The sequence below is a fragment of the Mesocricetus auratus genome, unplaced genomic scaffold (assembly GCF_017639785.1).
Source record: "Mesocricetus auratus isolate SY011 unplaced genomic scaffold, BCM_Maur_2.0 Super-Scaffold_100007, whole genome shotgun sequence".
Classification (NCBI taxonomy): Eukaryota; Metazoa; Chordata; class Mammalia; order Rodentia; family Cricetidae; genus Mesocricetus; species Mesocricetus auratus.
Window position 1 is genome coordinate 68,388,398 of NW_024429191.1, and position 22,419 is coordinate 68,410,816.

The window sequence follows — 22,419 nt, forward strand, 5'->3', positions numbered from 1 at the left end:
TCCAGACACAGAGCCTGTTTCCCCTCCAGTTCCACCAAAGCTGACTGCACACCCAACAGACTTATGGGGCAGAAAGTTGTAATGCAGCCTGGGTGCATGACTCACGGCTAGTCATGCAAGCAAGAGAATCTGCGTTCAGAACCACCAAACCCCTAGATGCAAAGCTTATGTCTCTAGTATCAGCTCTCCTAAAGAGAGATAGAGATGGAGATAAGAGAATCCAGCAAGTTTGGGGGTCACTGCCCTGGCATTCTCAGCAACAAACAACAACAGACTCTTTCTCACATGAGGTAGAATCTGAGGGCCAACACTCCACCAACCTGTCCTCTGACCTCCACGTTGGCATACATATGTCCATAGTCACAAACATGAACATGCACAAACATGCACGTATTAGGGCTCCCTAGAGGAATAAAACGAATGAGATGAAATACATATGTAACAATAGAATTGAGAGCTGGGGACCTGGTCATTGCTCGCTTAGTTCCTAAGACTGGATGGTTTCTTAGCAGTCTCAACATGGTGCCAGAATCCAGAAAGTTTCTGGAAGTCTGTTGGTCCCTAGTCTACAAGGAAGCTTGGAAATGCTGGTTCTGTCAACGAAGAGACAAACAGCAACAGCAAGAGGACAAATTAAGTCAGTAGCAAGAGGGACAGCCACGGTAGGAAAAGGAAAAGCTGTTCTGCTATGCCCACATCCAGGTGGGTCATCTTACACCAAACAGGGCAGTCAGGACACTTGCAATTTGTGACAAGTTGACATTAAAACCAACCACAGTAATATACACATACATACACACACACACACACACACACACACACACACACACACACACACAGGATTTTTAAAGAGGACCTCTGCCTTCTAATGGTAGCAAATTGAAAGCTTTTTTCCATCTTGTAATTCACCTTTGTATTTAAATTTTATTTTATTTTGGTATACTTTTTATTTTAGAGTTACAGAAAAAGCTATGATAATACAGAGTTCCCACATACCCCCATGCCCTGTTTGCCCTATTTCTGATATCTTAGACATCAGAATGTATTTATTAATCATGGTTAATGCGCCAAAATCAACAAATTGCTAGTAAGTAAAATGTGTATCTTGTTCACATTCCCTTCCTGTGATCCAGGGCCCCATACAGAAACCATGTTACATTTAGTCATTGTGTCTTATTTGACTCTTCTTGGCTCTAACAGTTTTTCAGTTTTGTTGTTCTTGCTGCTGTTGCTGGTGATGTGGTCCTGATGGTGGTGGTGGTAGTGTGTGTGTGTGTGTGTGTGTGTGTGTGTGTGTGTGTGTGTGTGTGTGTGTGTGTGGTCTGTTTTGAAAAGTGATAGTTGACTATGTTGTATAAGGTGAGTTCATTTGGATTTGTCTGACATTTTTCTTACAATCATCTAGTAGTTCTGGGTTTTTGATGGAGACTGTAGAGTTCCAATGATATTTGCATTCTGTGTTATCGAGGGTACGTTCTTCCTTCATAACCCATCACCGGTAATGCTGACCTTCATCCCTGGCTGAGGAAGTGTTTGTCAGATGGCTTCTCTCTAAGTAGTCTTCCCCCCTTTCCCCACAAAGCCCTTAGGAAAGACATCACAGTGCTCAGCCCATAGTTAAGGAATAGGGAGTTAGGCTCCGCACCCTTGAACATGGAACATGTACGTGAAATTACTTGGACTTCTCCAGGCAGTTGGCTTCTTCCATCATTTGTTTCCATCCATATATAGTCAAGGGTTTTATTTTATTTTCTGAAATATGCTACTTGATTTGCTCTATTGCTCAAAATGCTCTGGCTTTGGCCACCACCGGGGGCTCTCTCCTTTGGCTGATTGAACTTTTTTTTGTTGTTTGTTTGTTTGTTTGTTTTTGGTTTTTACAAGACAGGGTTTCTCTGTATTGTTTTGGAGGCTATCGGTCCAGCCCGGCCTCGAACTCAAAGAGATCCGCCTGCCTCTGCCTCCCGAGTGCTGGGATTAAAGGCGTGAGCCACCACCGCTTTTAACCCACACAGATGTCCAGATGTCTCTGTGAAAAGTCAGGACAGGAGAGGATTATTGTCACCTCGAACTCTTCTGTCACTTTGGTCATGTCCCAGCCTATCTCTCATATCCTTTGCCTATGCAGTCAGGTTGATGCCATCTGCTCATCTTCTCTTCTGCTATGGCGGTGACACTGCCCTGACAGCCTAAACAAGAAAGGACCCTAGAAAGTGAAACACACACGGGGGAATCCTAAGCACCTTTTAAAACCACTTCTGCTCCCCCGCAACATTGCTAGAGCTTCATAGTTCCAACTTAATAAGTGAGTTTTTAAATTCTCAGACTGAATTTGTGAATGAGTTAGGGAACAGAAGTGTACAGCCTTGCTTCCTGGGCTGTGGCAGGTGGGAATGAATGGGAGGGGTTGGTGGGGGCACTGTTGGACAGACACAACTACACAGCAGAGGATGCCAGAACACACTGTCTCCAACCCAGTGCATTTCCAACAGCAGCTTCACAAACTAACTTGGGTTTAGAAGCAGAAAAACATAAGATACAAAATACACCATCAAAAAATTTATAACCAGGGAGGATAAGTAACTGTTCACATGGTATGATACATTTCATAGGCAACAGAAATGTACCTCTCCAGGAAGCACGGCTTAACCTGTTCCTTCCACATGACTGAACACTTGGTCAAGGCTATTCCAGACTGGGACGCACAGTTTTCTTTTAGGTCCTTGTCTCTCTTGAGCCCTTGTTTGTAGGACTGTGTCTGAGTTACAGATCTCCATGTACTGACTAGGCATTCAACACCTTAATTCATAACTAATAATTTGGATTGCACAATGCCATCCAAAATCCTAGGCTGGCAAACTTTCTTGAGACATCCACACTTTCTCCTGGTGTCTGCTTTCACTCTGAAATAAACTTCCTCAGACATACTTTGTGTCATCTCCAAATTCCTGCACCGATGGTGGCAAAAGCGGGAAAAACTGGGTAGAGTTCTCCATCTGGTCTCTCTCACTGCTTTTGAGACCTCTCCATCCTTCACCTACCTGCAACCACTTCGTTGTTTCTCATTACATTTTAAATGTCCCTGTAGTCACCTAAGATCATATGTCTTAACCATATTTCTTGATGCCTTAGTTAGGGTTTCTATTGCTATGAAGAGACACCATGACCACGGCAACTCTTATGAAGGACATTTCATCTAGGCTGGCTTACAGTTTCAGAGGTTTAGTTCATTATCTTCAAGGCAGACATGATGCTAGAGAAGGATCTAAGAGTTCTACATCTTGATCCACAGGTAGCAGAAGCAACTGGACATAGCTTGAGCACAGAGACCTCAAAGCCCACCCCCACAGTGACACACTTCTTCCAACAAGACCACATCTACTCCAACAAAGCCACACCTCCTAACAGTGCCACTCCTTTTGGGGGCCATTTTCTTTCAAACCACCACACTTGGGAACAGTCCTGACTAACTATGTGTTAGGATAATGTTAGTTTCATGTAGAATTGAACATGATCAGATATTTGGGGACAATAACCTGGAGAGATGTAAGGATGGAGAAGGATATGCTAGACGATTGAAGTTTGTACGCGCGTGCATGCGTGCGTGCGTGTGTGTGTGTGTGTGTGTGTGTGTGTGTGTGCGCGCGCGTACACCTGTAGGAGGCAGGGGCCTCATGAGAATGGCACACTAGTTGGGAAGTGATTGTAGCAGTTCAGGTGTGAAACAATGAATGTATGTCTTAGCAGCTCCTGGGATGGAATAAATAGAGAGATGTAAATGAAGATGAATTTATAGAGTGGCCCAGAATCACCTGGAGTATTTATTAAAATATAAACCTCAGGGTCCTGTACTCAGAGATTTTAATTCAAGAGAACCAGCGTGGGGCTTAAATACTTTTATTTCTGATGACTTGCCTTATGCTGCTGGGAGTGGCCATCAGGAGACTCTGGGGATTCTCCTTAACAGGACTTGGTGACCAATAGAAGCACAGGGAAAAGTCAATAAAGTTCCAGGATCCTGCTCTTGCCAACTGGGAAGATATAGACAATGTAGAAGTTTGTTTGGGATACAATGGACTCAGTTCAGGATATCTGTAGCTTAGACTTTTTTTTTAGAAACTCTGGGAAATATATCTATTGGGCATTGGCTATCTATGGTTTTTTTAAACTCTGAAAAGACACTAAAGTATAATTAACAATTCTAAGGTGACCAAGGTATCATTGGTCATCACAGCCAACTTGAATACAAGTGAAACTGCCCAGAGACACAGTGGGAAACAGGAAGAGAATGAATCAAAGGCCAGGCTCCCCAGTTAAAGAAGCTTCATTTGTGCCCGGGAAGATGGCCCAGTGGGTAAAGGAGCTTGGTGTACAAGTATAAGATGGACAGTCTGAGTTCAATCCCCTGCATCAACATAAGAGCCTGAGCACAGCCACACGGGCCTGGAACCTCAGTGTGGAAGGATGGAGACTGGTGCATCCTGGGAGCTTGCTGGTCAGCTAGCCTTATCACATGTCAAGCTTTGGGTTCAATGTCTCGAGAGACTAAGACAGAGATCAACAGAGGAGGACGCCCAGAGTTCTCCTCCATTCTCCACATACCACACACTACATACTTATACACACAGATCAAATTACACCCCCATTTTAATAAAGGTCTTCAATATCCAAGAAAAATAAAATGAGTGAATTTATACTTGCTATGGTTAATGGGATGCCACTCACATTTGATCACAGTGACCCAGGACTAGTGAAACATTTTGCAGGGATTTGGAATCCTTGCTAGGAGTCTAACCCACAGTTGCCTATGCTTTGTCCATGATACCAAGTGAGTTAAGTAAAATTTTTCTCTGTGATTTTATCACTAGTGAAGGAGTCCAGGCTAAGTAGCAGAAATTGTCTATGTTCCAAGTACTTCGTCTATAAATTGAGTGTCTATAACTGTTGCACAGAGTTATTGGGAAAGTGGGGATAACTTGTGTATGCATGGCACCAGACTGACCAACAGAAACATCTCAAGAAAGGTAATTGTTATTATTGCTGTGAGATAAGTGTGTTGATAAAGCTGCTTCTTTACCGAAGAGTGATTAAAAGTCAAAAATAACAACAGTAATTTCAGTTTTAAAGAACCATGATTTTTGAACTTAGGGAGAGAAAACAACTGTTTACCAGAGCAACATATGTAGTTTTTATGGTAACCAAATTGGAAAGAAAACAGTGTTCCTTCTTGCTAGAATAGATACATTATCTCATTTAGATTACCAATTAATTACCAATGTAATACCTCTAAGTGAGGCTCCAGTGAATGACCCTAAAAGTGACTCTTAAGAGTTCAACAAGTGCTTTCTCCAAGCTCATCAAAAGCTGGGCCCAGGGCTGGAGAGATGGCTCAATGGGTAAAGTTCTTGCTGTTCAAGTACAAGTACTGGAGTTTCATCCTCAGAACCCACATAGAACTCCAGGCACGGCAGTGTACGTATGCAGTCCCCATGCTAAGGAGGCAGAGACAGGAAGGTCCTCAGGGTTCACAGGCATCTAATGCAGCCAAGGCCTTCGGGAGCTGGCTTGCTAGTCAAGAATACTTGCTTTTCAAGTATGAGGCCTGAGTGAGTCCTAATATTCAAGAACCAGACCACATTGTAACTATAGCCCCACGGTTGGGGTCTGGGGACAGGTAGAGCCCGAAAACTTGCTAACCAGCCAGCCTGCCTGAAAAAGTGACCTTCTGGTTCGGTGAAGGAGTCTGTTTCAAAGAAATAAGGCAGAGAGTGATGGAAGAGGACACCCAAAGTCATGCTCCAGCCTCCATATGGTTGCCATACTGCTATTCTCATTTACCAAACACATACACATACCATACAGAGAGACATTTGTGCACATACAGACTACACACACATACACATACCATACAGAGAGATATTTATATACATACAGACTACACACACATACCATAGAGACATGTATACACATAGACTACACACACACACAACCAAACACACACACACACACACACACACACACACAGACAGACATGCACATACAGATCACATACGTACAACACACACATCCCTCACACAAATAAAGTAGAAAGTGAGTGAGGAAACTGAAGAAGAGACTAGATGTCAAGTTCTAACCTCTCACAGACTTGCACACATGTACACATGTAGCCCCCACATGAACATCCACAAACATGTACATACACACATAAAAGCTAAGCTGGGCTCTCACACATGGCATATAGTATTGTGTTCAGATCAGTGGATGGCTGAACCTGGTTCTGACTCCACAGATGGGGCCCTACCCAGGGGGACAGTCACAGCTCCTGTGTGTCCTCTTTTCCCTGTGGCCTTCCTATCTTCTTTTCTTTGGGAACCACAGTGCTTCCTTTGATTCACATACTATTTTGCACCAAACAAAACCCTTTCCCACCTGAGGAAGAAGATTCCTCCTCTGCTGAATACACACCTGAGCATCTTCCCTGCCTTATCTACTCCAGCAGCTTGGATTCCTAAGATGTCTGGAAAAAGTCCAAATGAAATTTGTAAAGCTGGCCTGACATCTCTCCTAGTCATTCGCCTTTTCATTTCCAGAGATTTCTCACTTCTTCCCACATCCTGGTGCACTAATGAAATACATATTCTTTTTGGGTTGCTGCTGGGTGTACAGAGCAAGTGCACTTCCCTAATGGTTTATTTTCCAGCTGAGCTGAACAGAATCAAAGCCGCAAACCACCAAGGAGGACCCAAGATATCTAAAAGAACAAAGGAAGCCATTTAAAAGGGCTAAAAATAAAACCGAATCAGATACCACTGGGATTCTCTGCAGTTGTTTTATTAAAGGATGGGGAGAATTGTTTTATATGCATATAAATGTATGGCCTCAACAAATTTTCTCATATTAAGTTGTATACCAAACAACCAGCTATTTTGGTGCTACTGAAAAGGTTTCTGCCTAAGGACAGAGGGATGGTAAAGTACTTGCTGTACAGGTTTAAAGAACTGAGTGGTATGCACGTAAAAGCAGCAACACATGTTCATAATCCCCACTGCAGAGGACAGAAACAAGTGGACCCCTAGGGCTCCCTGGCCAGCAAATTTAGTTCAATCTATGCGTTCTAGGCTTGATTAAAAACCCTGGCTTAAAAGATAAGGTAGAGACTGAGAGCAAGTCAGCTAATGTTGCCCTCTAGTGTCCCCACATAACAAACACCCATGTGCATGCTCACATGTGTGCACCACATACACGCATGCATCCATAAACATAAACATACCACATATCTATGTAACATCCCTTCTAAATAGTCCTGACTTTTGCCCTCCCTCCAGCCCCCATCACTTTGTCACCAAGAACCTACTAGGTGATTAACAAACTCACCCACATTCCCAGATGTTCTTTGAGCATCTGCTATACTTCATTCCCTTGGTGAAACTCAAGATAACTGTGTCACCTGCTATGACCCAAATGTCTGTGGCCTGTCATTCATGTGTTGAACCCCTAACCTCAATGACAGTATTGAGAGGAAGGGACCTCTTAAATCAGGAGTCCTTGTGAATGGGATTGAGACACATACAGAAAGAAAGTGGAAGGAGATTGTCCTTTCCATTGAGCATAGGAACAGAGGGAAGGCACCATCTATGAGGAGTGGACTTTCAGCTGACAACAAAGTCTACCAATACCATGAGCTTCCATTTCCCAATCTCTAGACTTTGAGTATTACATTTTTGTTGTCTATAAGGCACCTGGTTTATGGTATTTTGAAATAGTATCCCAAATTTTTCAACAATTGTCCTAGTCTACCACTGTTCAAGATTAGATGGTGGGATTGGTGTCTTCTTTGTCCGCACTGCCGCTTCCAGACAATCACTCCTGTTAAAAACCAAAGGAAACAACACCACACAGCCATTATAAACACAACTTCTTCCAATTTGGGGCTGGTTTATGCCACCCCTTTCTTCTCCTCACGTGTTACTCTTTGAGTGAAGAATTTAGGACCTAAAGCATTATCTTTGTCCCCTCAATCACACACTCCACTAACTTTGAAGCAGGCTAGCTGCTTACTTAATTCCTGGGCATTCTGAACTCACGGACCTCCTCATTTCCACCTCAGCTCATCTGCTCACAAACATACTGGGTGTCGCCCTTCTCACAGATCCGCACGCCTTCCCAAACCAAGGCTTTGAAGTTCTCATCTTCAGATCCTTCTTACCAGCAATCCCTCACCTTCAAAGAGCCCTTCAGTCTGTTAGTTGAACTACCTGTTTATCCTTGGTCCACTGCTCATGAAGTTATCTACATTTTATGCTGAGCTGACAGGATATAACAAGACGAGCCTCCTCCTTGCCATTGCTTCTATTTCATCCTTCTCATTTTCATCACAAATTGAACATTCCCTCCTTTGTCCCAATGCCTCTTTCTCTGAGCTGGTTTCAACACAGACCCTAAGGATGTTGTTCTATTCAAAGTACAATGCACTCTCAATTAAGAGAGGACTGTGCTCTGAGAGTTTATCAGGGGCTTGGAATTCCTAAAGCTTAATTCTTCCCCCAGAGAAATCATGCTGGCTCTGTGTTGACTTCTAATCTAATTCACAAAGACTGCTGAAGGCACACTGTTCTTAGAAACTTCCCAAGGGCCAAGAGCCTGTCTAATTCATCTTAAAAATTCAGCTTCATGGAGATAGGACTCAAGCATAATACAACTCACTCACCACATTGTAACTCTAAGGCATTTTCTTCCCCCTCTAACAAATCACTGCCCTTCAACAACCATTACCCCATCCTACACCACTCCATCCCTAGGCAACCATTCATCTATTTTCGATCTCTATGTAGTTATCTATTCTGGACATTTTCTGAAATAGACTGGTGCACTTTGTGACCTCTTGTGAATGGATACTTTTTCATTTAGCATACTTTTTATACTTATTTTGTTGTAGGGGGCACACACATGCCACAGAGCATTGTCAAGGTAAAAGGACTTTGTCAGAGTTGGTTCTCTCTTTTTACCAGGCGGGTTCTGAGGATCAAACTAAGGTCTTCAAGCTTGGCAACAGGGGCCTATCTCATAGATATAGAACTATCTCACCACCCAGAATAATTATTTTTGTTTGTTTTCTTTTCCTTATAGTTTCTTTCCTCCATGTTTATCATATATCTTCAGCAAAGCTGAACCATGTCTAAGGGACATTTCAGTCAAGATACTACATGTAAATCAGTGGTCCCAGAAGATTACAATACGATTGAAAAACCCCCTGACAACTATTGCGTAGTTATAGTGGTACAACATGTTATTGGTGTGTTTGTGATAATACTGGTGTACTGTGTTACCAATTGTATGCAAGTACGGAACATGTAATTAACAACCACACCATAATATTTGGTAGTGATGATTAAGCGTCCATGTCCCTGTTTATGAACTTCTTATGCTATTCTTTTGTCATTGCTCTAAAGTGTACTCCTGCACATTTGAAAAATGTTTGGTGTAAATTAATATGCCCTGCTACACCACCATAAGCCTTATGCAGCTGGTGATTACCGAACCTCTTGATTGCATAAAGAGGCCATGTCAACAGCTTCACCTGTACGGTGTAGGTTTGTGAAAGGTACTCTGTGATGTTTATGTAGTGATAAAATCACTAAACAACACGGTGCTCAGAACACATCCCCACTGGCAACCCAAACATGACCGTGCTTCATTCCTTTTTATTGCCAAATACCACTCCGTGTGTATGTTGTTTAGCCATTCACCCACTGGTGGACATTTGCAGTGCTTCTGCTTTTTAGCTTCATAAACCATCTGCTCTGAACATTAGTATGTACGTTTTTTTGTGTAAGCTTAAAGTTTTGTTTTTCTGAGAGTGGACTTACCAGGTGATGTAGCAGTCCTGTGTTCAGCTTTTTGAGTGTGTGCCAAGTGGTTTCCCAAAATAATAAAAATCATTTTGTATTCTTTGTGGATTTGTCTTTGTGGTCTTTGAATTGACTTCTTTCAATTTTCCAGCCTCCACTGTTTCCTATGAGAAGCTGACTTTCAGTGTTTAGAGAGCCCTGATTTTGGGGTTCTCTCATTTCTTTGACATCTGACTAGGATAAGCCTGGGTGCAGGTCTTTGTGCATTTGCATGTCTTGGTGTTCACTGATCTCCTGGATGTAGATTAATGCTTCTCACCAAATTTTGGGCATCTTATCCATTATTTCTTTCAGTTTCTCCCATCCCTTCTTCTCCATCCCTCTCTTGACCTCGTTTCATGTATGTTGGTGTGTTTAATGGTCCCACATATGACTGGGGTTCTAGTTACTTTATTTTTTCTTTTGACCTCACAGATATTTAATGTCTATCAATCAGTCTATCCGTTCATTAATTCTTTCTTTTGCCGGCTCATATCTACTATGGAGCCTCTCTCTGGAAATATTCATTTTGGTTCTTATTGTTTTCTCCTTGTTTCTTTGGGAAATAAATTGTCTCTTTACTGAGATTATGTATTTGGTGAGATTTTCATCATGCCTTCACCTTCTCCTACTCCAAGAACAGGTTACCCTGCAGGCGTGGTGCATCAAAGCAGCTACTTTGAGATTTTTGTCTGTTAAGTGCAACATCTAGGCCTTCCCCAAGCAAGTTTTGGGAGACCAATGCCCAGAGCTGCTACAGTGGTTTATCAAATTTATCCACTTTCCAAGAAATGGCTGTGAGATATTCAAAGAAGCAGAGACATGTGACCTACACATAAGGGAAAAAATGAGAAGCAGCCCCCTCCCCAAATACTGCTTGTACACTCTCTGGATACTTTTAAGTAATGCATATATTAAATAATTTTGTGTAGTTTGGTTGTTCTTTTTCTTTGGAGAATCTTTACCAATGTTTTTGTGCGATCATTCCAAAGGTACTGCCATTGATTCATCTTTATAAACAGACTGTAGTGTCTGTTCCCATAACATAGGAATTAGAGGCAAAGCCTGCAGTCTAACCTGCCTAGATTCAAACCCCTCTTCTGCCACTCACTGTCTATGCTGTTGTGGATGAGTTACTAAGCTACTTCACTTGTTACTGGATTGCTATGAAGATGAATAAGCTAACCTATGAAAAACAGTCTACCTTGGAGCTTAGAACTGGGCTCCCTGTCATGGCCATCTTAGAAACATCTGCATGGCTACAGATCACCACCAGGGGGCACCAATCCCCGTGTGTAATGTTGAAGGGTTTCTAAGCCATCTCAACAGCTACATTAGCAGAAGTGTCTTTCCTGACAACAGAAGGTGGACATTGAAATCATTTCCTAACTATCAACATTTCACACAAAAAATAAACGACCATGATCCTTCCCCAAATCACTGAGCAATGTTCTCAAAATGGAAAGTTAGCATATGCATATGTTGTAAAGGGGACTCTATTTTTTGTTTGTGAGTTCCCAGGTACAAAGGTACTGAACTGAACAGAGGCAACAATTCCCTTAAGGAGCAATACCATACACTACATTGGGGTTCACTCACTGGGGGGCGGGCTGTGTACTGACGATTCTAAACAGCCTAACACCCTGGCCCATCTCTTTCATGCTGACTGAAGCAAGTCCCCAGAGGGTAAGGCTTTGACCTGTGGCCAAATGATGATTAAAGAAAGACAACAAGGTATTCTGCAGCAGAGAGAGGTAAACTCAATGAAGAAAGCACTTCACATGATTTACTTAGAGTGGAATACAAGAAACAAGAAGGCTGGCCAAGCTGCAGGGTGTGTGCTCCTGGAAAGGTCGCTATAGACTGTTGCAAACACTGTTAATATATCTGAATTTAAGAGAAATGAAAATGGAACATTTGTTCTGGCTGAAACAATAATAGAAAACCCAAGTCTCCACCTACAATGCCTCCCTCTTACCTTCTAACATACCAGAAGGTTACGGCTTTTAAAAACTGGATCGAATGTTGGAAAAATTCCAGGTAAAGGATGGTTGTAGGGAAGATGGAGCAGGTTGCGATGGAATGGCTGTACCCGAAGTGGCGGCACGGGTGCCCTTGTTCAGTCCAGCCATTTCCTATACTCTTCATCTCCTTCTTTGGCACTGTCTTCTTTTATACTCAGTCCACTTCCTTGGGCTAGCACAGCCTCAGCATTTGAGTGCAATCTGTGGCATTAATCTTGCTTCTTGTCACTGATTCTAATTCACAGCTGCCTCTCACTCTCCAAAGGCAATCTTGCCTGACCCTACGCTATACACAAGATCACTAGCTAGCATGGGCCTAGAAGGCTACTCATTCTACAAGGATATTCTAGCTTATGACAATGAAGAGAAGTCAATGAAAAGCACCTAGCTACTGCCTGTGCTCAGAGTCAGAACAAAGGATGAAAGATGGGAGCGTTATTGGTAAGCTAATAATAAATGATGTTTAATATGGGTTGGATACATTGCTAAGATATACACATGCATACACACTTATATACACACATGCACATATGTGCCCTCATACATAGGTGCACTTGCCTAATAATAGCTAACTTAGAAGTAGTAGAATGAGACTCAAATTCACATTGGACTTCAAACCTCTTACACTTGGTTTTCTGTAGATTCTAGACCTCTTTGCCTGCTTGGCAAACTGCCCATAGTTGATCCCACTCCAAAAATCTTACCCTATTTTCCACACTTAGTCAGAAGGCATCCACTAGCATGAACACAGGAGAGCTCCTGTACCATATCATTACTCTAGATACTCATCACACTATCTCAGATTACAGACCCCACTTTAGTGAAGTTCAATAAACCCTTATTGAATGATAGCACTATCTATCAGAGACTTGTGACATGAGCTTTCAGGACTGGCCAGGCCTGCCACCCTTCTCTGCCCCAAAGAAGCACACAGATGCTGTATTAGTTATAAAACTGTTAGCCGCTGGCTATGGCTTCTTATTGGCTAGCTCTGTCTAAATTATTAACCCATAACTACTAATCCACATATTTCCACAGGGTCTTGGCTCACCAGACTTGCAACTCCTTTGCCTGCTACATGATGACAGCTGGGTCAGCATCTCTGCAGAGAAAAGAAGAGAAGAGAAGAGAAAAGAAGAGAAGAGAGGAGAAGAGAAGAGAGGAGAGGAGAAGAGAGGAAAGGAGAGGAGAAGAGGGTAATTTCCTGTTTGTCCCTGCTTATATTCTGATTCTGCCCAGCTATGTCACTTCCTGCCTGGCCAATCAGCCAATCAGTGTTTTACTCATTAACCAATAAGACAAACATATACACAGAAGGACTTCCCCCATCAGAGACTGACTACAAGAAAAGTATACAGACATTGAATATTTCAAGTCACCTTCATAACCCATCTCATTACAGCTGCATGGTATCTCATGCAGCAGGCATGACAGGTATGGCTATCTCTTTCCTAGAGATGAAGAAACACAAGTATAGTTTGACTGCCTCATAGCAAACAAACCTTACCAATTCATCCAGATCCAATGAAGCCAATCCCATGCCCTCAGCTGTCTCTAAAGAAATTACTGCTGGGCTATGGCTATACAGTTTTCAGCACCCTGGTTTGGTTTCTTTCAGTACCATCCACAGTCTTCCTGGTTGGTCGTGACAGAAACAGTGATTTTATGAACTGTGGGGGGTTTTGGTGGTGGTAGTTGTTTTGGGTTTCTTTTTTTTTACAAACAGAAACGGAAATTAATTCTTAATTTTTCCTACCATTAATAATCTACTGAGTACTCATAAATAAATACTTTAGAAGGAAAGAACTGGCAGGTTGTCCTCTGGCTTATAGGCACAATGTTAGAGAGGGGTAAGATCCCCGCAGGCAGCCCCTGAGAGGGCAGGGTACCAGGATGTGAAGATGAAGGAAATGATCAGTGGAGGCTGTGAAGATGCCCACGAACATGGAATGGCTACTGAGCAAAGGGGCAAACATCAGCCAAAATAAATCATTTTCCTTTTAAATCATTTGGTGAGGTAGGATAGACATGTGTCTCAGTAGTGAAGGACTAGTCTAGCGTGGGCATGGTCCTAAAGTCTATCCCCAGTATGCCAAAGAAAGGACATCATTAAAGTATTGCTTTTAGGTATTTTGTTAACAACAGTGAGAAAAGTAACTAGTATAGTAGCTCAGGCTAACCTAAAATGTCATCCTTCTGCCTCATCCACCTCAGTGCTGTGATTACAGGCATGTATCTCCGCATCTGGCTTGGGTTTGTCTTTTTAAAATTTGCCAAGTTTCACATGCTCAACACTGGGCCACACCTTTAGTCCTTCTTTACTAAGGTTTCATTTTCTTCTCGCCACTCTCCTTTTAGATATATCATTATTCATACATTCTAGCATGTTCTCCACTTGCTTTTTTGGTTTTGTTTTTTGTTTTCCTCACAGGTCTCTGGTGAACCCTGTTGATCTTGATGAGTTTTTTTCTTTTCCCCAGACTTCATAAGCACAATTGATCCACCCTGCAGCTTCCGTCTGTGGCAAGCTCCTCAAGCCATCACATTTATTGTATACTTTTCAACTCTACAAAACTTGTCTGGCTCTTTCCTTACAACTTCTGGCTCTGTATTTCGGTCTCCATTCAGCAAGGTTTGTTCTCACGATTCCTCTGCATTCTTTGCACATGGTTTTAGTTCTTTGAGCATAGCGATAATGGCCGATTTGAAGTCTGAGCTTCCTCATGGGCAATTTCCATGGAACACTTCCTTCTCTGAACACAGGCTGTACTCTTCATGCCTAACAGGTTTTGTTGTTGTTATCTGGATAATTTTCACAGTACAATATGACACCCATGGAAGTCAGATACGATCTCCTCTTGAGAGTTTGTTATTATTGCATTGTTGTTTGCTTATATAGTGGTGTTTCTGAATGAATTCTGGCCGGGTGGTGGCAGTTCATGCCTTTAATCCCAGAACTTGGGAGGCAAAGGCAGGCGGATCTCAGCGAGTTCCAGACTAGCCTGGAGTGAGCTCCAAGTCGGCTGGGACTCATAGACAGAGAAACCCTGCCTTGAAAAAACAAAACAAAGAAACATTAACAAAACAAAAAAACTAAATCTGAGAATTCTCCACCCAATCAGTTGGTGGTCAGCTAAGTACTCAGTAGAGATGATCTTAAATGCAGTATACCATTTGCCAAGGACCTCTCTGTGAGCTTTTTGATGCACCTTCTCTACTCTGGCAGGGCATTTACAAGTCTGCCTCCACAGCCTTTGCTCCCTACTGATGTGGAGAATCGCTGTCAGCCGAAGGTAAGAAGTTGGGATACTCTCGGGTCTGTGCTGGGCACAGCCTTGCACACATGTATGGCCTTCTAGATCTCTTTAAAGCTGCTGTAGCTTTCCAACATCTCCTGGGAGTATCTCAGGCTGGAGTTTTTCCTTTTGAGTCTTCTCAGCTTCCTCTTGGTCCCAAATGTGCCCTCTGCTCTAGCAACCTCAATGGTGAGCCATTGCTCATGACTGTTTACAAATGCCCCCAACTTGTCCTATCAACAGAACCCTGAAAAGATCAAAGAAAGTTAAACTCTAGCTCCCTGAGACACAGGCACAGACAAGGACTTTCTGGAAAGGATTCTTCAATAGCTCATAAAGTAATAGCAAGCACTGAAAACCAAAAAAAGACTTCTGCATGCAAAGGAAACAGCAGAGAGAAGGGACATGCTACGGAATGGGATGAAACATTTGCCAGCCATTCATCTGGCAGGGGCTAATACGTATATTCTATAACGACTTCAAATGAGTCATCCAATCAAGAGATGGGAAAATGAATGGAGTGGACTTCTAGAAAGAAATACAAATTGCAAATGAATGTTTGAAAAAGGTATTCAACATCCATTGTCATAAGGGAAATTCAAAGTAAAACTACACTAAGAGGTCATGGATTTTAGAAGAAAACCTACTGCTGCCACTTTACTAGACTAGCATAATTCCTAACTAGATTCTACAGCTTAACCTTACGCCCACAGAGAAGTGTAGCTGTCACCTCATCAGAGCAGACTCTCTTGACAGTGAATAGAGACCATTAAGAAAACAACACCTGATCATATTGTAGAAATCAACAAATCAGGGGTGCCAGGCCCAGTGGATATAACACAATCCATAACATATACCCATAACACAATTCCTGCATCTTAGGCTCTGAGAGCATGGAGGAAAAGAGGACAGAAAGATTGTAAGAGCCAGAGGAACAGAAAAGTCTACTGTGAGACTACATCTCCTAAAATGATAGAGAAGCTACACCTGTGATACCTCCATAATGTGGCTTCCTAAAAAAGACCTGAATGAAGGCAATACCAGTAGATGTGCTAATGTGCAAGGGGGAAATCGTTTTTTAATTATTATTATTTTTATTTAGGTTAGAAACAATCTTGTTTCACATGTCAATCCCAGCTGCAAAGGGGGAAATCTTACAGAGTCCCATCCCTAGACAAAGAACGACAGACAGCTAAAGACTTAGCTGCCACCAGGGATGATCTTCTTGAATGGCTATGTATTTCCAGATGGTCAGGGCTGAAATCATATACATAGAAGCAATACTTTAGTGGACTCATCAGGTTTCATTTACATATTTATGCATATATACAAACGTATGCACACATCTATGTACATGGATAATATATACATACAAAATCAACAGCAAAGAAAATAAGGTCATGAATTTTAGATGGAGCAAGGGGGATAAACAGAAAGGGTTGGACAGAGGAAGGGAAGGAATGATATAATTATATCTTAATTTTAAAACTAAATAATATATTTGTAGAAAAATTAAAACCCACAAAACTTCGTTGAAATTCTGTTTCATACTGGTCAACAGAGTCAAGAAAATCATCAGGAAAACAAGCAGCCGGGCAGTGGTGGCTCATACCTTTAATCCAAGCACTCGGGAGGCAGAGGCAGACTCATCTCTATGAGTTTGAGGCCAGCCTGGTCTACAAAGCCAGTTCCAGGACAGTCAGGACTACACAGAGAAATCCTGTCTCAAAAACCCAAAACAACAACAACAACAACAATCAAAAGCAAACAATAACAAATGTTGGAGAGGATGTGTGGAAAGATGAACCCTCATGCACTGGTAGTGGAAGTACAAACTGACACAGCCATTATGGAAATCTGAATAGAGGTTTATCTAAAAACGAAAAATAGCATTACCATATAAACCACTCCTGTGTAAATACCCCAGTCAACATGTTCCAGAGATGCTTGCATAGCTGTGTTTGTTGCTGTACTATTCACAATGGTCGAGATATAGGACCAGCCTAGGTGGCCACCAATAGATGAATGGATAAATGAAATATGGCCTATATACACAGTAGGGTTTCATTAAGCCATAAAGAAGAATAAAATTACACCAAAGGAAGGATTTGGATGTAATGATATTAAGTAAAATAGTCCAGACTCAAACAAATAATGTATGCTTTCTCCCGTGCATGAAATATAGATTTAAATAAATATGACAACACACACACACACACACACATACACACATGACATAAAATTAAATAAAACTGTAAGGGAGGCGAAAGGAACTCAAAGAGGGGAAGGTCATAGGAACAAGAGCAAATAATGGGGAAAAGAAAGACAAAATGTTTCTCTTTCAGATACAAAAATGTAGGGCTGGAGCGATGGCTCAGAAGTTAAGAGCACCGGCTGCTCTTCCAGAGGTCCTGTGTTGAATTCCCAGCACCCACATGGTGGCTCACAGCCATCTGAAATGAGATCTGACGCCCTCTTCTGGCCTGCAGGCAGAACACTGCATACATAATAAAACTTTTAAAAATGTAGATTTAGCTATATACATATATATACATATCTCTATCTACTTATATCTCTCTGTCATCTATCTAACATAGAAACAGAAGGGATGCTGCTATTTAGGGAAAAGAGAAGACCAATCAATAGGAGTAAAAAAGAGAAGACCAATCAATAGGAGTGAGGCAGTGGAAGGGTGAGCATGAGCAAAGTACAATGATGTGTGTGTATGAAAATATTATCTGAGATCCATGTACAATGATGTGTGTGTATGAAAATATTATCTGAGATCCATGTACAGTGATGTGTGTGTATGAAAATATTGTCATTAGGTCCATGTTAGACACTAAACTTAGTGCTAGTTTTTATATGAAAGACAAGCTCTGCAAGTAGAGGTCTTCAGGGAGTTCCCGACAGCCGCATAGCAACAGTTCTCTGTGTTAGGTTTTGCGTGGGCACTAGCACGAATAATAAGAACCCAAAGACAGACATTGGGTTTCAAGCTGAAGATCAGAAAAGCAAAGCAGCCCGCCAGTAGCTCTTACTTCTACCAAGGCTGACATGAAGATCCTGTCTTCCCTGTGACTGGAAACTGAATCTCACAGGAGACCCTTTGCTTCTTCCTTATCTACCTCTCTAGTGCTGTCATTAAAGGCATGAGCTCTGTTACTCTTTTAGACTGATTCATTCTCATGTAATCCTGGGTGGTCTTGAACTCAGAGAGATCCATCTGCCTGCCTGCTGAGTCCTGGGATTAAAGTGTGTGCCACCACTGCCCAACTTCTATGGCTAATTAGTGTGCTTGGCTTTGCATTTGAACCCTAGGCAAACTTTATTAAATCATAAACAATGTATCACCACAGTGGTCCCCCAAACATGCTCTGCTCTCACTGTGCTGCTAGGAGGCTGATTTTATTTTTTTTTAATTTTTTTCCTTTTTTTAAAAATTTTAAGTTAGAAATAAGCTTGTTTCACATGTCAGTCCCAGTTCCCTCTCGCTCCCCTTCTCCCCCACCTTCCGCAACAGGACCCTCAGTCCCCGACTCAATCTCCACTCCAATCCCCAGGGAGGATGAGGCCCTCCATGGTGGATCTCCAAAGTCTGTCATTTCATCCAGGGCAGGGCCTAGGCCTTCCCACAAGAATCCAGGGTGAGAAAGCATCCCTCACTGTGGCATGGGCACTCAAAGTCTATTTGTGCGACAGGGATAAATACTACCCAAGAACCATAGATTACCTAGGCCTCCTCACTGACACCCACATTTAGGGGGTCTGAATCAGTCCCATGCTGTCCACCCAGCCATCAATCTGGGCTCCAAGAGCTCCCTCTTTTCAGGTCAACTGTTTCTGTAGGTTAAACCAGCCCAGTTTTAACTCCTTTGCTCATCAGTTCTCCCTTTCTGTCACTGGATTCCATCCTTCTGCTGCATACAAGAAACACACGTCAGCCTCAAAGACAGACATTACCTCAGAGTTAAGGGTTGGGAGAAGATTTTCCAATCAAATGGAGCCAAGAAACAATTAGGTAGCAATCCTAATATCTAACAAATTAGATTTTAAAATAAAATCAATCAAAACAGATGAAGGAGGGCACTTCATACTCATCACAGGAGAAATCCACCAAGATGAAGCTTCAATTCTGAACATCTATGCCCCAAATACAAAGGCATCCACTCAAATCTCATACAAAGCCTCACACACTTATAGTGGGAGACTTCAACACCCGACTCTCACCACTAGACAGGACTACCAGACAGAAACTTAACAAAGAAGCAAAGGAACTAATAGAAGTTATGACCCAATTGGGATTAACAGACATCTATAGAACATTCCATCCAAATAAAAAAGAATATGCCTTCTTCTCAGCACCATATGGAACCTTCTCAAAAATCGACCACATACTTGACAGCATATCAAACCTCAACAGGTACAAAAAAAATTGGAATAACTCCATGCCCCTTATCAGACCACCATGCATTAGAATTCAACAAAAACACAAATTGCAGAAATCCTACAAACTCATGGAAATTTAATAATGCACAATTGCACCATTCCTGGGTCAATGAAGAAATAAAAAAAAGAAATTAAAGATTTCCTAGGATTCAATGAGAATGAAGAAACAACATACCCAAACTTATGGGACACTTTGAAAGCAGCGCTACGAGAGAAGTTCATAGCACTAAATGCCCACATGAAGTAACTGGAGAATAGTTACACTAGAGAATTAACAGCACAACTGAAAGCTCTTGAATACAAAGAAGCAAACTCACCCAGGAGGAGTAGGTGCCAGGAAATAATCAAATTGAAGGCTGAAATCAATAAAGCAGAAACTAGGAAAACAATACAAAGAATCAATGTAACGAAGAGTTGGCTCTTTGAGAGAATCAACAAGATAGACAAACCTTTATCCAAACTTACAAAACTGCAGAGTGTGAACATGCAAATTAACAAAATCAGAAATGAAAAAGGGGACATAACAACAGACACTGGGGAAATCCAGAGAATCATCGGGTCATACTTTGAACACCTGTACTGCACAAAATTTGAAAATCTAAAGGAAATGGACAATTTTCTGCATAGATATCACTTGCCAAAATTAAATCAAGAACAGATAAGCAATTTAAATAGACCTATAACTCCTAAGGAAATAGAAGCAGTCATCAAAAGTCTCCCAACCAAAAAAAGTTCAGGGCCAGATGGCCTGAGTACAGAATTCTACCAGAAATTCAAAGAACAGTTTATACCAATTCTTCTCAAAGTATTCCACACAATAGAAGCAGAAGGGTCTCTGCCAAACTCTTTCAATGAGGCTTCAATAACCTTGATCCCCAAGCTACACAAAGACACAACTAAGAAAGAGAACTTCAGACCAATATTCCTCATGAACATTGATGCAAAAATACTCAATAAAATACTGGCAAATCGGATGCAAGAACACATCAGAAAACTCATCCACCATGGTCAAGTAGGCTTCATTCCAGGGATGCAGGGATGGTTCAACATAGGAAAATCCATCAGTGTAACCCACCATATAAACAAGAATGCTGATTTTAAAAGCCACCGAGATTGTGAAGTCATTGGGTTCCATGGCTACTGTGATGCTGGGAAAAGGATAATGGGGTGAGGTAGATGGCCTAGTTACTTTTCCTGTTGCTTTGACTAAACACCCTGACAGAATCTACTTAAGCCAGACAGTGTTTATTCTGACTCTCAGTTCAAAGACACAACCCGCCCTGGTGGAGAAGCCCCAGCAGCAGGAGCTTGAAGCAGCTGGCCACACCACATCATCATACCCATAGTCAAGAGGCAGAGAGCCATGGATACATGTTCCCTGTGCTCCGCTCTGTAGCAGGCTTTCTTGAACCTCCTAATCGTGACATGGAGACTTATTATTAATTGTGAATGCTTGACTTCAGCTCAGGCTTATTTCTAGCTATTTTTAACTTAAATATGCCCATTTCTATCAATCTGTGTGCTGCCCCATGGCTCGTATACCTCATATATGTACTGAGCATCCTGCTTTCCTGCTTCTTCCCTGACTGGCTGGCTGGCCCCTAGCTGGCTGGCCCCTGACTGGCTGGCTGGCCCCTGGCTGGCTGGCTAGCTACCCTTTTCTCTCTGCCTGCCAGCCCCGCCTATCCCTCCTCTGACTAGCTGTTGGCCGTTCAACATTTTATTAAATGAATCAGGTGCCTTAGGCAGACAAGATAAAACAGCAACACATCTTTACCTAGTTAAACAAATTCAGTGTAAACAAAAGTAACATCTTTACATCGTTAAACGATTATTCTGCAACACAAACAAATACAACACATCTTCACATAGTTAAACGGATATTCTGTTCCACAACACAACTCCCTTTCTCTGCTCACACTGTCCAGGATCCCAGTCAGGAAACCATGCCACCCGAAGTAGGCATTTCCACCTTATTTAACTCAACCAAGTTAATCCCCAACAGGAATGCCTAAAGGGTGTGAAGAGACACCGAGACCACAGCAACTCTTACAAAGGAAAGCATTAAATTGGGACTAACTTACGGTTCAGAGGTTTAGTCCATTAGCATCATAGTGGGAAGCATGATGGAACACAGGCAGACATGGTGCTGGAGAGGTAGCTGAGAGTTCTACGTCTGGATCTGCAGGCAACAGGAAGTGAATGCAGCTAGACCTGGCTTGAGCTTCTGAGACCTCAGAGCCCCACCCCCTAGTGCCTAATGACGCACTTCCTCTTACAAAGACACACCTACTCCAACAAGGCCGCACCTCCTAATAGTGCCACTCCCTGTGAGCCTATGGGGGGTTCATTTGTATTCAAACCATCACAAGGCTCATCTCCCAGGTGATTCTAGATCCTGTCAAATTGACTGATAATACTAGCCATTAAAGTAAGTTAACATGCCACAGAGCCCTCCACAGCTCCTAAACTTATTCAGAGGTCTCTGGTGTGCTCTGAGGCTGACCAGTGTTTTTAGTCACTACAGCACCTAATCAGTAAGTAGAGGTAGGTCCTCATCATCATGAGGACGGACAAGAGTTGGACAACACTGTAGGTGTGGAGAGCCCTCGCCTATGGACACCCACAGCTTATATGTTTCCTGACAGCATCATCACAGTTCCAATGGAGTGTGGACAATCTGCAATCCCAAATGCAAGATGGAGAAATCACAGGCTACCAAGAAATAACACTTTTTGAGAACCGACACAGTATAGTGGAAAT

The 22,419-nt window shown here is 42.2% G+C and overlaps 1 protein-coding gene across 3 annotated transcripts in view; it reads left to right on the forward strand.

Moving 5' to 3' along the window:
* Mmd (monocyte to macrophage differentiation associated) overlaps positions 1 to 22,419 on the forward strand; it is a 76,362-nt gene that overhangs the window by 41,140 nt on the left and 12,803 nt on the right. For all 3 annotated transcript variants that reach the window (XM_040749469.1, XM_040749466.1, XM_040749467.1), the window contains exon 7: positions 12,950 to 13,107. In XM_040749469.1, coding sequence (XP_040605403.1) covers positions 12,950 to 13,107 — 158 coding nt within the window. The remainder of the gene's footprint in view (positions 1 to 12,949; positions 13,108 to 22,419) is intronic.